The sequence below is a fragment of the Macrosteles quadrilineatus genome, unplaced genomic scaffold, assembly GCF_028750875.1.
Source record: "Macrosteles quadrilineatus isolate MER2022 unplaced genomic scaffold, UCM_ALF_1.0 Scaffold_4__1_contigs__length_99947679, whole genome shotgun sequence".
In the NCBI taxonomy this organism is placed as follows: Eukaryota; Metazoa; Arthropoda; class Insecta; order Hemiptera; family Cicadellidae; genus Macrosteles; species Macrosteles quadrilineatus.
In genome coordinates this window covers 57,214,304-57,231,028 of record NW_026542597.1, presented here as the reverse complement: position 1 = coordinate 57,231,028, position 16,725 = coordinate 57,214,304, and the positions used below count along the sequence as shown (strand labels likewise).

The 16,725-nt window shown below is 35.7% G+C and overlaps 1 protein-coding gene across 1 annotated transcript; it reads left to right on the top strand.

The window, feature by feature from the left end:
- Positions 1-7,839: 7,839 nt before the first annotated feature.
- LOC128992505 (ribonuclease P protein subunit p20-like) lies at positions 7,840-14,579 on the top strand. The gene is made up of 3 exons (XM_054416109.1): positions 7,840-8,047; positions 11,094-11,262; positions 14,443-14,579. Exons 1-3 carry the CDS (start codon positions 7,907-7,909, stop codon positions 14,553-14,555), a joined length of 423 nt encoding a protein of 140 aa, XP_054272084.1. The 5' UTR covers positions 7,840-7,906; the 3' UTR covers positions 14,556-14,579.
- The last annotated feature ends 2,146 nt before the right edge of the window (positions 14,580-16,725 follow it).

Sequence of the window (16,725 nt, the reverse complement as noted above, 5' to 3'; positions counted from 1 at the left end):
CAGATCATGGTGTGACTGAATGGCAGATTGCAAACTGATTGCTGATGTGATGTCTTTTAAGGCCATCAAGGACTACACTATGTAATTGTTGTAACCTTAGCATTCTAAATCACATCAACCACAAAAAGTTGCCTCAGCTTAAATTATTTTTGTCATCGACTTTGATCAGAGTGGACGACTGCAAACAAAAAAATCAGCAAAAAGTGTTTATCTATTGAGTGCACGTTTTTTATGAACTATTGAAGTGGGATTGGAATGTTGATAAGGGAGCTAACTGCTGTGATAGGTATCTAAGTTTTTTCTCGTAGCAAGTCTAGACAAGGATCAGAGATGTGTCAAGATGATGGCACAGGGCAGGCGTCTCACAAGAACCCGTTCTCCGACCGACTACCTCCAGATGAATACCTGCCTACCTCTTGAAAACCCATCTGTGTGAAGACATTTGCAAACTCCCTAAGAAACTTGTGCACATTTCTACGCCTAGAGATGTAATAGTATATTACTTTACTAGTCCTGAAAATAAGTGTTTACCGGACGAGGAGTCGTTCCCGTGCGAGACGAAGTTGAATACGGGATTACCACACGAGTCCGGTACACACATTTTGGACGAGTTATGTACGATAGTTTACGCCATACTAATAAATCTGTACAAATCCTAATATATATTTCGACCAACTAAAGGACTAAAAATCACTAGTCATTATGTTTTTGTTTACCACCATTCATTGCCACCTAAATACAGTATAATCAGCTGATTGGTGTCCGGTAAAACTCATTACAGTACAGTAGTACGCAATGAAACCCCATTTGATTAAGCTGGCGGGTAACAGCTAATAGGAGGACCCTAAGCTAAAAAGCAGTATCTAACTACTACTAGCTATTTTCTTATTTACAAACAACAGTGTAAACACAAACACAACAACATAATCTCAGCTGGGAGAAACTGCTTTTAGTTCCTCATTTGTACCCATAATGCTAAGCAAAAAGGCAGTACGTGATGTACATCACTAAGCATAAAGGCAGTATCTACATTGCAGATACTGCCTTTTAGCTTAGTTTTTGTTGAAAAATGATGTATGTACTGCCAATACACCTGCCATATCTCAGAAACGGTTAAAGATACTGCTTTTTAAGTGTGTTTTTCAGAATTCCTGACCCCAAAAACTTTATATCACATCAAAATCTGAAAATCGAAAATTTTGCACTTACTGCCTTTATTAGCAGGGCAGAGCTGTTTTCTGGACTAAATCCTTGTGTGGGAAATTCGTCAAAATAATGTAGTGGGGCGTAAAATACTTATTCATAAATGTGGGTATTTAAGATCATTCAGCTACACACAAGTTTTAAGTATCTTACCATTAAATAGCACTGGTTTTAATTCGTCAAATAATTAGAAAACTAACATTAAAGGTTAGTTTTTATTAGGATGTATAATTCATATTATATTTAAAATTATTACATAATGTTAATATTTACAGCCCAGTCCATATTCCTAAAATTCATACACCCTGTATCCGCTTATTTTGTTGGTGTAATTATAATGAAAAGGGTTATTAAATAAGCTCATCTTTAACTGAACATATTTAACGGTATTACAGTATTGGTTTTATCCATATTTGACACTAAATGCCACAGTACATGTATCAATTTGAATCATAAGTACGAAAAACGATTTTTAGTGAAATATTGCTAACAGTTAATATTATTGAGATACATTGTCTAGGCATTTTAGAAATTATTTCTGAATTAGGCTACCAAATTTTAGCTTTTACTCGACTATTATTATCTACCTACATGATGTTTTGTTAAATAGTTGTATAAGAAAGATTGTATATAATTTTTTTAAAGAAAAAATCACAAAAACAACAAAAAGTTGATCACATGTGAATAACTTAATAAAAAGCTTAGCATTTTGTATCTGGGAGAGTAACTCAACTGTAAAATTTTTTTTCCTTTGAGTCGTCCAGAAAATCTGTAAAATCTACGGTTAAGTAAACTTATTCAAAAACATTATGACATTTTAAGCATTTAAGCTTTAGATTAGGTTAGTCAAAGAGATTAGTATTGGTATTATCGGTATTATTGACACTTACCATATGGGCAAAGCAATGGGATTCAGAAAAAATATCAAACTTACTGATTTTCTGTGCTTTTCCAGCCTGTTTTTTTAGCGAATTTCTCTATAGGGAAGTAGCTATTACCGTAAGTCTCATGGTAAGACCTAGGCCCGGGACCGATTTACTTTTTTCATTTTGATGTCCACAGAGGCCAAAAACACAATTCGTTTGAATTTATATATATACTATTTCAGTCTCCTAAGAGAATTAGTGACGAGTCAGTGAGGGCTTTGCCTTTCATATATATAGAAATCTATATATTCTCTATATAATTCTTAATTCTCTTACTTCTCATTTACCTATGGCTGACATTTGGTACACTGATTCTTTAGGCATTAAATAGGAAAACTAAGTTGTTTTTATTCTGATCAGACTCTCGGGCTCCGCCCCAGCGGCTTTGGAGTTTCCCATGTTAACCTTATGAGTACTCTTATTTAAATGGAATAATTGAATCTTAACCGCTGTTTCTATTAAACAAGTTGGTTCTGTTCTATGATGTTCATTGGCATTAAAGTTACAAGGATTACCAACAGGGTGCAGCACTATTATTTTTTTTTATTTATGACAATTTGCATTTATGAGCTAATTTGCAACCAAAAGGTGAGTGAGCGTAGCGAATGAACTTAAACCTGGAGGCGAGTTAGCGTAGCGAACGAGCTCCAACCTAAAGGTGAGTGAGCATAGCGAACAAACTTCAACTAGAAGGATGTGATTGAGCCATGCGAACGAGCTCAATTATGAAGTTAAACGGGGCAAAGCCCGCGGGTACAGCTAGTATATATATATGTGTGTGTGTGTTCGTCCAGACGATAACTTGAGTAATTTTTGTCCAATTTTGATAAAATTTGGTTTGAAGGTGTAAGGCGGGATAAACTTGAATGAGTTTGTGAACCAGCATGATCGGACCATGGGAACGGGGGTTTTTATGTGGTAAAAATGGGATTTTCTCATTTTTTACCCTTAAACCACCAAATTTATTAATTTTTCTCCATACCTTTTTAAAGAGCTTAAAAAACAAATAATTTAGTATATCAAAGTGTTTTGTATGGTGATTGGTTACGGGGTGGATTCAAAAAATTGTTAATTTATTCCCATGTTATTCTTATGGAGAATATTGTAAAATGTTTTAGTTGGCTTGTTTATGGATATATTTTGATCAAACTTAGCGGATTTATTTATTTCACACTAAGCTATTGATATTTTAATAAAAAACACACTTTAATAGTTTCCCTGTAGCATCTTAGCTAGGTACTCGTTAAACATAAATGTTAGTTTAATAGATTAATTGAAAATCAATCAAGGCAAATGGAAATTCGCTTAGTCAGCAGGTTTGCTGCAGCGGGGGTATTTGGATCCAATAACGGGGGCCACCAGCTAAAATCTCCTCTTTTTTACACAATACTAGCCTATATGACAACCCTAGCAAATTGTTTCTTGAATGTTTCACACTCTGTCAAATGTTTCACTATTGTTTGTGTTGAATGTTGTTACCTATTTACTAGTTTTAGAAATGCCAATGAAAGATTATGATAGTGCATGTCACTGTTATTGGGAATCGGAATTCTACACCCAGAAATTTACTCCCATGAAAAAACGCCTGAGACGTCAAAGTCTGACACCGGAATTCTGTCCCCAGAAACCTAACCCCCGTGGTCAGCTACGCTACGTATCGGCCAAGATTCATTGTTGTAGTAGTTTTAATTGGTTGGTTTTTGAAATCAACGGCTCTTTGGTTAATCTTTACCTTCTAATATCCAGTATTAAGCATGCGGTATCTCGTTGTCTTGTTTATAAAATTAGGATTTTTTATTAAGACGTATTCAGTCATAAGTATTAAAAGCTAAATTCTAACAATAGATTTAAAAATACAAATAAAATTCAATTATATTTTTCGTGCAATTTAATAATAGTGAATACTTATGTCTGACTAGCTGTTTTTCCTGTTCTTACCGTTGGTCCACGAAGGAAGTCATGATATTTTTTAATGTAAGCATACCTTGACTTTATAGCTCATTGGGTAGACTTCCGTATATGTTGGCACCAACAACCGAATAAAAATATTGATTATTCGATTGTTTCATTCGATATATTGTTTGGTTAGTTAGGTTAGGTTAATCTTATCTAACTAACCAAACGATATATCGAATAATTGATATATCGATCGATATTTTCATTCGGTTGTTTATGCCAACAGATAAGGAAGTCTACCCAGCTCATTTTAAAGGCCTAAGTTAGTATGTTCCAGACTCCTGCCCAACCCTGTATAGAAGATAGATTAATATTTAATTGTTTACCAAACATAAGGGAATCACGGGTACAGTTTCTGGGCTACGTTAATATAGATTGAAACTATCGATAGAAAATATTGATTAATAATCGCTATTTTTAACTACCGGTATTTCAATTGTAAAATGAAACTGTCTTAACCTAACTAACCATTCTACTTGCTGATAAGAAAAAATCTAATGAAAGTTGACTAATCCAATCGATAGTTTCAATCAATATTAGCGTAGCCCAGTTAAGAAGCTGTACCCGGAATCACGATGTTATTTTAATACAAATACAGCAAGTATTGTCATTAAATACGGCATCTACCAAACATTGCTGTTTTTTTTTACAAAATTAACCTTAGGCCTACTATAAAAATCAGTAAAAAACTACAGTAGACCCCCTCTTGACCGACCCTAATGGGACGGGACCTAGGTCGAATAACTGAAAAGGTCGGATAAAACGGGCAATCCTTAAAATCATAACATAATGAAGTGCTATTCATTTGGAATTATATACCTAATCATTATTTCAAAGTCATACTTGCATTATTTATAAAATAAACTTCACTTATCTCCTTTTTTGTATTGATAGAAAAGTCACAAATAAACACAAAACACGTCTAAGTCAAATAGGCCTACTTTCACTGGAATATATTATAATACTAGGCAAGAGTCAATAAAATTCCTATTTTAATAAGGAACTTTAGAACTACCGTACTGTAATGTATTAATTGATGCTTTCCAAATCCATCATAATACAGTACAGAACCTTTTGTCAAAATTTAAGATACAAGCAACCATTTTGTTACGAGACAGGACGTTTATTTATAGCCTCTCACTGGAGGCTCGCGGCACAAAAACTATCTTGACCTTGGAGTTGTTAACCCCCCTTCCCTGCCCTCCCTACAAGTTGCGTTGTTTATTTACTCCAGCGATAAGACAATCCGTTCTCAAAATCGTAACGCACTGTATGATGTTATAAATTTGCCGCACAGATAACAAATCAAATCAGATGTGCTCGAGCTAGGAACGATGATGACAAACTGACAATAGGCTATGCTATATTTTTTGTGATCAACAATAACTCATTCTTAGTCATATCCTGTGGCGATAAGCATATGGTTCAGTTCTCATCGCCCAGCGTGGGAGCGGAAATGCCGAGATTCCTAGAAAGCGGCGGTTAAACCGAGCTGCTCTCAAAGCAAGGTCGGTTTAAACAAACTGTATTATTTCAAGATCAAAGGCGGATTATCCGATCATTGGTTAATACGAGGTCGGTTAAGAGGGACCTGTAATGTGAATTTTTTTTTGTATTTACCTACTGTGGGAAGGGAAGCCGGAGTACGGTAGGTTGAGAGGTGCCGTTGATTTACCTGTATTGGTAAAATAAACTTGGAAGTTTTCATCTGCCATAGAGTAACTTAAGTTAGGCTAAGCTTAACTTAGCTACCTCTTATCACATGTTATAAAACCAAAAGGCTTGTAAAGTTTACCTGATACATTTAATGGGTACACTTCCATATCTGTTGGCACAAACAACCGAATGAGTAATATTGATTATTCGATTGTTTAATTCGATACCTATATCGTTTGGTTAGTTAGGTTAGGTTAACCTTACCTAACTAGCCAAACGATATATCAAATAATCGACATATCGATCGATATTTTCGTTCGGTTGTTTGTGCCAACAGATATGGAAGTGTACCCCATTTAATGAACCTAGAAGCATCTTTGAAGGAAACCAAAAGGATTGTAATTTTTAAACTTTTAACATTATTTTTTATTTAACCTCAGTTAACTGATGCATGAATTCCATTTCTTGCTAAGAAAAAGGTTAACAATATCTTTATACATATCTTCTAAAATACGTAACCTTGGTCTTGTATTTTGAAATAATATGACCAAATTGTCATTACCGGTATTACATGTTCTATTCTGTAGTCCCAAGTAGAAAAATATCTGCTGTCCAACAATCACTTCCACAATAACAAAGTTTTGTAATGAATGCCATGGTACAAACCATATTGAATCTTTGCCAATGATGAATGAAGTAATGAACTGAACTCCAATAGGAGCCATCACATAGAGTGTTTCCTTTTTAACACAAAACAATCCTTTAAGGAAAAGGATCAGACCAAATACTGCTGGTAAAAGTAAAAGCTGGAATATGTATTTGGTTTCTTCAAGAGATCTTAGTCCTAGACCTACACTGATCACAACAACTAGTAATGATAGGACCAAAATCCTGATTTTGGATGCAAACCAAGCATTGTTTTCAAAAGTGAATTCCACACAACCACAATTTGTCTTACCACCCCACTGATTGAACGTCCTGATAAAATTAATATCTTCAAATTTCTCCATTATGAAGATTAACTGAGGTCAATGTAAATGACTTAAGTTTTTGTGTATTCATCAGTCATCTGAACACAACATCTAAAACGTGCTCATATTTTGAAACAACCTTGAATAAAATTTGGCATAATATTATCACTAAATCGTAAATCCTCTACGAACACGGTAAAATCACGGAGTCCACTTAGCAATAGCAATATTTTTTCTGGCTCTTGTTATAACAACTGAAGATAAAATTTTAATGTCAACATAACCTTAATTATACATCTTTATTTTATTTACGTTTCTTATTTCCATTCCACTTCTATTCAATAATTCAATTCGATTCACGATTCGTCTGCATTCCATTTATCAAACGCCAAGCTGTTGTAAAAAGCAATACAGAACAGCACAGGGTTTACAAAAGCAAATCTGTCAACTTGTCTTGGTGGAGCGGCTGAAAAGAAAATAGAGGGTTGGTGACTGACCATGACATCACATCAGTAACATCGTGCATCGTCTTGAAGCTCGTTTTTCGTGTCTAGTTCATGTCTGGTGACACTAATTGATAGTGTCGATGACATTTTGTTTCTATTATTTTAGGTGGATCCCGGGCCCCCTATTTTCCTGATTTAGTGTCCAGCCACCTCCGTGCCGTTTTGTTACACATATAACATTACAGATAAAAAATGCATGGTAGTTGATTAATTGTCGTGCCCACAGTTGAAACTTAATTCCATTCAAAAATTACTAAGTGAACTGGAAAACCATGCTAAAATTTTTGACTATTAGCAGATTATATGTCTAGAAAAGATTACGGAAAGAAACATCGTATAACACTTAAAACATATATTTACGCTTATACTGTTACTCACAAGACAGAAAAGATTTTACATTTGATCGGGCCGGGCCACGGCCGCCTTTAACAGGCCGCGGCCTTCGAAGTGGCAAAGTCGCAAGTGTTGTTGTAACAGCTGTTTTGTGACTTGGGGCCATTTATTTTGTTGTCTGTTTGACAATGCAGCTGACAGACACTACTAAAGAAGAAGAAGGAGGAGAAGAAGAAAAGTTGTGTTGTTGTGTTACAAAATTGACAAAGACAACAGACTTTAGGTTAGGCGTTAAGTCATAAAAGTTAGGATTTTTATTTATATTGTAATCGTAATGGGGATTGACTTGTAGGAAATGGCTGATGATGGTCAAAAAAATCATTCTAAAAATAAGAAACATTTCAATAAAAATAATTCTTTCAATGTGCGGAAGCGAGGTCCTCCCCATGTAAGGCGTAATAACGATATTTATGTTACAAGTAAATCCAATTTCCAGGTAAGTCACATCTATAATGTTCTGTTTTGTGATTAGGCCTATAAGTTAATGTTTGTATGTAATCGGCCTTGGGTACAGTTTCTTAACTGGGCTATGCTAATGATAGTTTAATTTTATAATAGATATATTTATTATTTATCAATCATTATCAGTGTAGCCCAGTTAAGAAACTGTACCCTATTAATGTCAATTTTGTGTTTATTTGTTTGGCTGCACTTTACTTGACGTCCTACACTCATTCGAATGAAAATATCGATCGATATATCGATTAATTGATTGCTTCATTGGATATATCGTTTGGTTAGTTAGGTAAGGTTAACCTAACCTAACTAACCAAACGATATATCGAATGAAAATATCGAATCGAAAAAACAATCGAATGAGTGTAGGACGTCAAGTAAAGTGCAGCCATTTGTTTATTTGCATTATCCCTGAGGCAATCTGCAACCAACAAGAGGATACAAATTTGATTATTACATGCTGTTCATTTAAGAAATCTTATTCAACAGAGATTTCATTTTGCCTATGACTAGTAGAGATTGAAAGAGAAGAGACCGTTTTGAATCCTTTAGTATAACTTAAGCTACTGACAGCTAAGGTGGGCTATAAACCACGGGGTCACATAGTTTTATGTTGAAATATTGCATTATCAAAGTGTCTGTTAATTAATGGGATTAGGCGGGAGATGTACCTCATCTGCGATTAAACCAACAATCCAAGAGAAGTGGGGGAGGTCTTTAAAGCTAAAGATGCAGTTGTGCTCGCTCTGTGACCTCAGCAGAGCCTTTGACTGCATTTCCCATGATATCCTCCTCCAGAAATTTAGCAGATATGGTGTTTGTGGCATGGTTCTCTCCACCTTAAAGAACTAGGTACCTAGCCAACAGAACCCAGAAGGTAGGCCTAATACTCGAAGGAGCAATCTTTTTAGAACTGGAGGTGAACCAAGGAGGTGCTCTAAGGATCTGTGCCGGGTCCTCTTCTATTCGTGGTCCTCATCAACAACATCAGCGAGACCAGCAGCTTCATACCGTTTGCAGATGATTACACACTTCTCACTAGAGGGCCAAATCTACACCACTCTAGGGGTCTAGCTACAATCCAGGTCTAAGAAGCCAAAGCGTGGTTTCAAATGAACAAGCTGTCCCCCCAAATGAACGGATACAAAACCCAGAGTCTCCATTGTACCCTCTCAAGAGACCCTGCGGATGACATGGCAACAGTTAAACTCCTTGGTTTCTATCTGTACAGCCAACTAGACTGGAACGACCACGATGTCCATGTTGCCACGCCCACACGGCTTGCCCGAGTGAACTGTCTTCTGAGGCGCCTCCAGAAATGTGTACCTGCTGATGGTACCATGCACTGTTCCACTCGCACATTGCGTATGAACTGACCTATAGGGTCATGTGTCAGAAGTAGATGAAGTATTAAAGCTTCAATAAGCGGCAATCCGTACATTCCAAGGAGCCCTTTTAGAGAACCCTGCTAACCAATTTTCAAGAGACTTGGGATTCTAACTGTCTGCAGCCACTATCTATGCCTGCCTAATTGAAATAAAATGCAGTGTTCCATATCTAAATACAGTACCGGAAGCCACATCCACGCCCATAATACCAGAGCTTGATGTCCCCAGGGCAAGACTGAGAAGAACGTTAGGCTAAATTCATTCCCCATGTCAGGCATCAAGTTTTTCAACAGACTCCCTCCCACAGTCCCTACTTCCCTCCTGTTGTAAACTTATTCTTTATAATAGCTGATTACTTTGAGGACAATCTGGAGCAGGGCAATTAATTTTTTGTGCCGTATGCTGCCTGCCCGCCTTACAAATGTTGTCTTCTATTGTGTTTTTTTTTCGTAATAGCTAGACGAAGTCTATTCCCTCTGCCAGAGGGTCAATGACAGGGGCTAATGAATAAGTAATGAATGATTGATAATGAACTAAGGCCAATGAATGATTTGGGTGTTGTTGCTAGCATAGTGGTCTGACTTAGCTGCGGGAGTGACAGGCTCAATTCCCGGCACACTCACACAAACTTTATTCTCTCGTGTTGACCTCTTGTAAAATGCCACTGGCGTAAGGAAAATTAATCAATAGCCAACCTACCTAATGTTGCTGAGATGTGAAGTAGGCCTAACTCAGGGTTAGTTTAAAAAAATCTGTATATTGATAGGCAAGCATGTCTCTTTAAAACCTTTTTACTCAGCTTGTGTGCATCGCAAGGAAAATCTATGCATACTGTTAGAAATATATTTTCCTGTAGATGTGCAGAATCCCTTTAAAAATTAAAATAGGCTCAAATATAGGCCTAAGCACAACAAATGAATTTGAAATTTTAAAAAATTAACATGGGCATTATGGGTTGCCATTCTAGTGACAAAATAATAACGAAATATAAACAGAAAATCAAAACAAATGGAAAAAATTATATTCAAATGTTTTATTTACCTACAGCGTAGGGTGGAAATTTCTGTGGAAATTTGGCCTGTAGGTTTAAATTAAAACTAGACATTCCATCCCCATGTTAAAGTTGTCACCAGTTTTAATTAAATTCGTCGTAGTTGATGTGAGCCACCAACCAACAGATTGCGCTGATCTAAATGACTGATTTCTGTTGAATAAACGATGGTTTATAATTAGTCAAACTTATGGAATGACTAATTATGAGCTATAGCAACAAACTGTTATGACCCCTCAACTTTGTCAGAAAAAAAAATAGGTAGAAATATAATTTTAGACACAAATTCTGTGGCTGGCTTACACAACTAGGCCTACATATTTTTTAATTTAAAGATTTGCGACAGGTGGTCCATATAAATGGGCATGTTTACTTCAGTATTTAATAGTCAATGTGTGTACATTACATATTTTTTGTTGAGTTTTCAACCACTGGATGACCACTAGTTAAGTTTACTCTATAATCCTGCTAGTGTATGAAGTAAGCCTAGACTATTAGTGTATACTCAATGCCTAGGCCTAACTTAGGCAATATTATATTTAGTTTGAAACGTTTTATAAAATTGTGATTGATAATCGCTATTTCAGGGTCAGTTGTCTCAGTGTGATAAGTTGTTTCAAGAAGGAGAGGAAGCCATTTTTCTTCATGGAATTGGAGCTGCCATACCTAGGACTATAAATTTGGCATTGCAACTTAATGAGAGATATCCAGGCGCATATGAAGTCAATGTAGAAACTTCTACTGTAACCTTAGTAGGTATGTTGTCATTAAGTCTTCTTTTTGGGCAATTTGTATTCTCTGATTGGGTATTTCAGCAAAAAATATTTTGGATTTCCTTATACCATGGAGTCTAAGTACTGTGGTCAAGTACCCTAGGATCGTTTATAGCTACAAACCTTGGTTTTCCACCTACAAGTGGCCTAAATCATGAGTTTATTGACTTGACATCAAAGCGCATGATATTACTGTATGTCGCCAAGATTACTTGGGCATTGGTCTCATGCGATATCAGTAATAATTGTATAGGTATCTACTGGTTGGTGTTGTATAGGTGTTTGACAAAGTGGTAAGTTTTTCACAGCTTATCTAATAATGTACAGTTCGGCCAAAGTTTCTGTGCATGCGACCAGATCTGGTTGGGTCTTAGGCGAGTGGGTTGGTGGGGGTACTTTTGTGAAAACATTAGTGTCTTGCTACTCACTCGCCCCTACCCCAGCACTGCCAATAACCGGTACCCGTATGTTTTAGTTGGGCTAGTAGTGACCTGTCCGCGCGCACAGAAGTTTTGGCCGAACAGTACTCCCGTCACATTACACAAACATCCTATGTATAAATAGGCAAGCATGTTTCTTGAAATCTTTTTTCTCAGCTTGTGTGCATCGCAGGGAAAATCTATGCATCTTGTCTAAAGGAAAATATTTTACAGAAAGATATTTTCCTGTAGATATGCAGTATCCCTTTATAAATTAAAATAGGCAAAAAATAAAAAAATTAAAAATTAACATGGGCCTTATGGGTTGCCATGCTGGTGACAAAATTATCAATTATCAATCATTGAGATGGGGACGCCACCTAGGTGCGTATTTTAACCCAAATATGAGTGAAGGATGAGTGTAGAATGGTGTGTGATGACCTAACAATGAACAGGATATAAAAACAAACGTAAGAAATTCCAATCCATGCTTTATTTACAGCGAGGGGTGAAAATGGAGCAGTCTTTACATTACATATTTTGGTTGAGTTTTCCACCTCTGGACGTCCTCTAGTATAACTAAATAGTCAGCCTATTAGAGCAAGTTCAATTCACCATATTCATCTATTTTTATACGGTACCCTGGCAAAACTAAAGTATTTTGTTATTATTACATTTTAATAATCTTTTACCCATTCACATTTTAATATACTAACTTCAAAGATTATTTAACTTAGGGTTAAAAAGATGCCTGCCATATAATTTGATGATGATGATATTCTCATCAATAACAGGCTTATAGCTTCATCTATATATTAATTTGAAACTGTTTTTCTTTGTGACAGCTATTTTGAGAGAACGGCTGGCTGTAGAAACTTGGTAGGGGTGTCTAAAGAAAGGTCCTGGTCTGTAGATGAGCCATCAAAAGAGAAACATGGAGAATTCCCTCGGGGCTCTGCCCCAGTGACCTTTAAATTCCCATCCCATGTTATTCTTATGGAGGAAAACGAGGTTTTTGTCACAGCTAATTTGAGAGAACGGCTGGGCGTAGAAACTTGGTAGGGGTGTCTAAAGAAAGGTATTGGTCTGTAGGTGAGCCCTCAAAAGAGAAACAATGTAAATTTCCTTGGGGCTCTGCCCCAAAGGCCTTTAAATTTCACTCTGCAATTTTGTTTACATTTCGACCATATGGATAATTTTACACTACTTTTAATGAACCAGCTGTTAATATTAAAATTGTATTCAAAGGTCTACTGAAACTGTCAAAATTAAATGTTTACATTATTATTTATGATTTTAAATTGATTCTTTACTGCATGGCAAGTTTTTTATAGTTTCAACATAATGATGAATTTATGATACATTTGAAATGTTTTGTTCAAAAATCTATGCTTTATTGCTCTTAGAAAATTTTAAATTATGAAATAAGTGTGACTTACCAATTTCAAAGGAACATATAACTATTCCTTATCGGGTTAGCTTATACATATAGTAAGGTTGGCACTTGCCTTTTTTTCCTACTTTCAATCACCATTTATTTTTAAATTCAAGAAAGAACACCTGAGATTCATTTATTGGTATAACAGTTTTTGATAATCGGGTTGAAAATTGTTTCATAGATGAGTACGTTGAGGATGAGAGCTGTGTTCAAGTTTTGGAATAGACTAACTACGGAGTCTATGGTTTTGGTAAAGTAGGTGAACTAATGTTAATTCAGGTATTTAAAAAAAATGTGTATACAGTTTTTACTTTGATGTACACATGTAGCTAGGTTGAACAACGCATATAAAACCTCACTACATACAAAACATTCGGAAACACAACAGTGTCATCACATCTCATCGCATTTGCATAATTTGTTACCAATGCTGGACTAGGTTATGGATTTGGTTCCGCAAATGTTCAAGATTTGTGATCAATTATGGTTCATTCCAATCCACGAAATACATGCACAGCTTTATGTGATCTATATGGCCAAGGCAAAACTACCCCATAAGTTAATGAATTATCAAGTAAGAACAGGATGATTAAATACATGGGTCGATGTGGCAAGAGAAGGATTTAAAATTGCTGAGATCGAAGTAAGAATGTTACTGCATTCTGGAGAATCAGATATTTTTATAAAAAAAAGATGAAGATTTACTTATACATCCGGATACAATCTGAATGATTTTCCTAAAGCAGATGGAATTAGTGGTTAGTAATAAATATTGACTCTTTCCGTAACATGATAGACTAATTATATGAACTCATTCTCCCATATAGTGAAAGTGGCTTTGGTATGAAACAAACTCATGAACAAACAATTATAAGACTCCTAAAAAACCTTTTGGGCAACCTAAAGCCGATAAAAAGAAAGGTAGGAAATATTGTGTTAAACGAATTCATCAATCACGTTTTTAGGGAACACAATCGTCATACTTATTATTGCTTATCCTCCCTTCATATAACTAAGATTTTAATGACTTCACTCTATCCAACGCAGTTAGCTGAATTTACATAAAACCTCAAGATTAACCGTCGATTTCGACGGGGTTCCACTAGTTTCACTAATTTTAAAATTGTACTATTTTGTTTCCTCCCCACAATAGATTCTAGTTTGAAGAATTGTCATATTGTCAATTATTATTACCATTAACTGTTTTTAGACTGATTGACTCCATTACAAAAATAGATGTCACTGGTCTTCAAGTTTAATTTCTAGTGTTGTATTTCTGTAACAATTGAAATACTGATTTTTTCAGATGATTTGGAGCCGTTAGATGATTCTGCTGATTATGACACTCGGACTCGCCAAAACTCCTCAATAAAAATAAAAATTTCAAAGAAGAGAGACTGTCCTGTCAACCAACTTTAGAAAGTTTCCCCCACAATGTTTTTTTCCTTGGAAGAATTAGTTCATTGGCTTGGACTGACTGTATTTGAAATATGGATCAATTTGATATCCATCAGCATATTCACAGTGCTGCTTTCCCTACACTTGGAAGGTTATTTGATGGAAGGACCAAATGTTTGGTGGGTGATTTTCTCCCCTCTATTCTCAGCTGATGCCCTTAACGCTTACTTTTGTACGATTGTATTGATACGAATGTACCTCGAAGGACTTTACAAAGCAGCTTTTTTCCGTGCTCTTTGGTCATTTTGGTTCTTGGGCCTTCTGTTTGCTTTCGAGTTTCTTCTGTGTAGAAGATTGTCAAACTTGAGTGAAGCAGAATATTCAGAGATTTTGGCTCCGATGTTTATTTTACTTCAACTTATGGCTGTTAGAGCTTGTCAGTTACAATGAATTTATGTTTAGAGCCTAAAATGAAGAGATTAACAGAACTATGTTTTTGTACAAGTGGTACTTATTCATTGTTTCCAGACACTCTCTGGTTGGTAGTGCATATATATTTTGAAAGTAAGTGTTAAAAGTTTTGTAAATAGTTTCAGAGACATTATTTTATATAGATTTAATTTTTTATCAGTGCATTTTATAAGTCATGTAAGGTATTTGTTTCATGAACATTTCAGTTAATATTAAATTAACCTTGACTGTTTGTTTCATTTTCTATTTTTATTTTTAACCTCTTATATTTCCTTACAACCCTTAAAAATTATGTAAAAATTTATTATTTTGTTAGTATTCCCTTTGCTCTACATCTGAAATAATGTTTAGTTGAAATCAGAGCCAGTACTCTCATTTTTATGCGGCTATTATTAAGCTTAATGCCAATCTTAACACTTAACTGTTTAATATGCTAGTAGTAGACAGGCAGTCAAAATTGAAGCCAAAAGGACTGGCAGAAGCCGACGTAGCACATACATGACCATTATAAAACATAAGTTTTTAGTTGCTGCTCTGTTGTAAAATATAGAGATAATATATTGTTAACGTGTGGAAACCCTTTTGACTATTCAAAGCTATATGTGTGTTTAATTTCTTTGAGAAAATAACCATTTGAGCTCTTGTTGTTTAATCAATATGTAACGGTAATATGTTTTTGTTTCATGATGGGTTTGAAATAACAAATATTGTACGGTATTTTCTATCCTTTCTTTGCCATTAGGGCCTACTGATTATATGACCATGTATACTATTTGGAACTAGCAATATCAGTTATCTAAAACAATTAAAACATCTAAAATTAAGCGAATGAGTAATTTTAAAGAGTTCATATGGGTTATTTTCTGCAAAAAACAAAATATAAATAAAGCTTTGAACAGTAAAAAGAGTTTGAAATGCGCAATCATGATATTATCAGATTATCTCTATATATTTCAACAGAGCAGTAACTGATGGCATGGCGCTTCCTCATAACTAGGCCTACCACAAAACAAATACAGTCAAGACCTGTGGTGACCTCGGTGTAAGCTTCAGTCAATGGATCGGACAAAAATTCCGTAGTTACAAAGATGTCCATATAGTTTTTGGCTTTTTTTTCCTAGGACGCTAGGCACGAGCCTGGGATTTTTTTTCACATTAGTTCAGGTTAGACCTAGTGGTTGCGGCATTATCACTTGGATAAAATCCATTGGTGACTTGGCGGGGATCGAACCCGGGACCTCACGGACTGAAGTCCCGTGCTCTAGCCACTACGCCAGCTTGCTTCCCAGTTTTTGATTCTTACAAAGAAAACTCATTGATGAAAGCGATCCGAGAGATTAGGCAAAAGGGCTCAGAGCCAATACAGTACAAAATTGGACCAGAAACAAATATTGGAAATAGGAAGTATTCCAATGCACAAACTACTTTCCCATGATAAGACCAAGGGCGAACTAACCGAGTTCCTTTCCAATCATATAATTCATTTTGGCGTGACCAACAACAAAAGGTTCATACTCAGTTGGAGAGACAAAGCAGTGGTGATGTTTCCAGTCTTGCAAGTACACAGGAGGAGGCAAAGATCATATTGCATGCTGCTTAGTTAGCGCGGTAAGGAATTAGAGCCACTCATTTGTTCTCCCCCAAACCCGATGTCCTGATTTAGCACTAAGGCAATATCCTCATCTTCCAAAAGATTTACAATGGAATGAAGAGGTTTGTT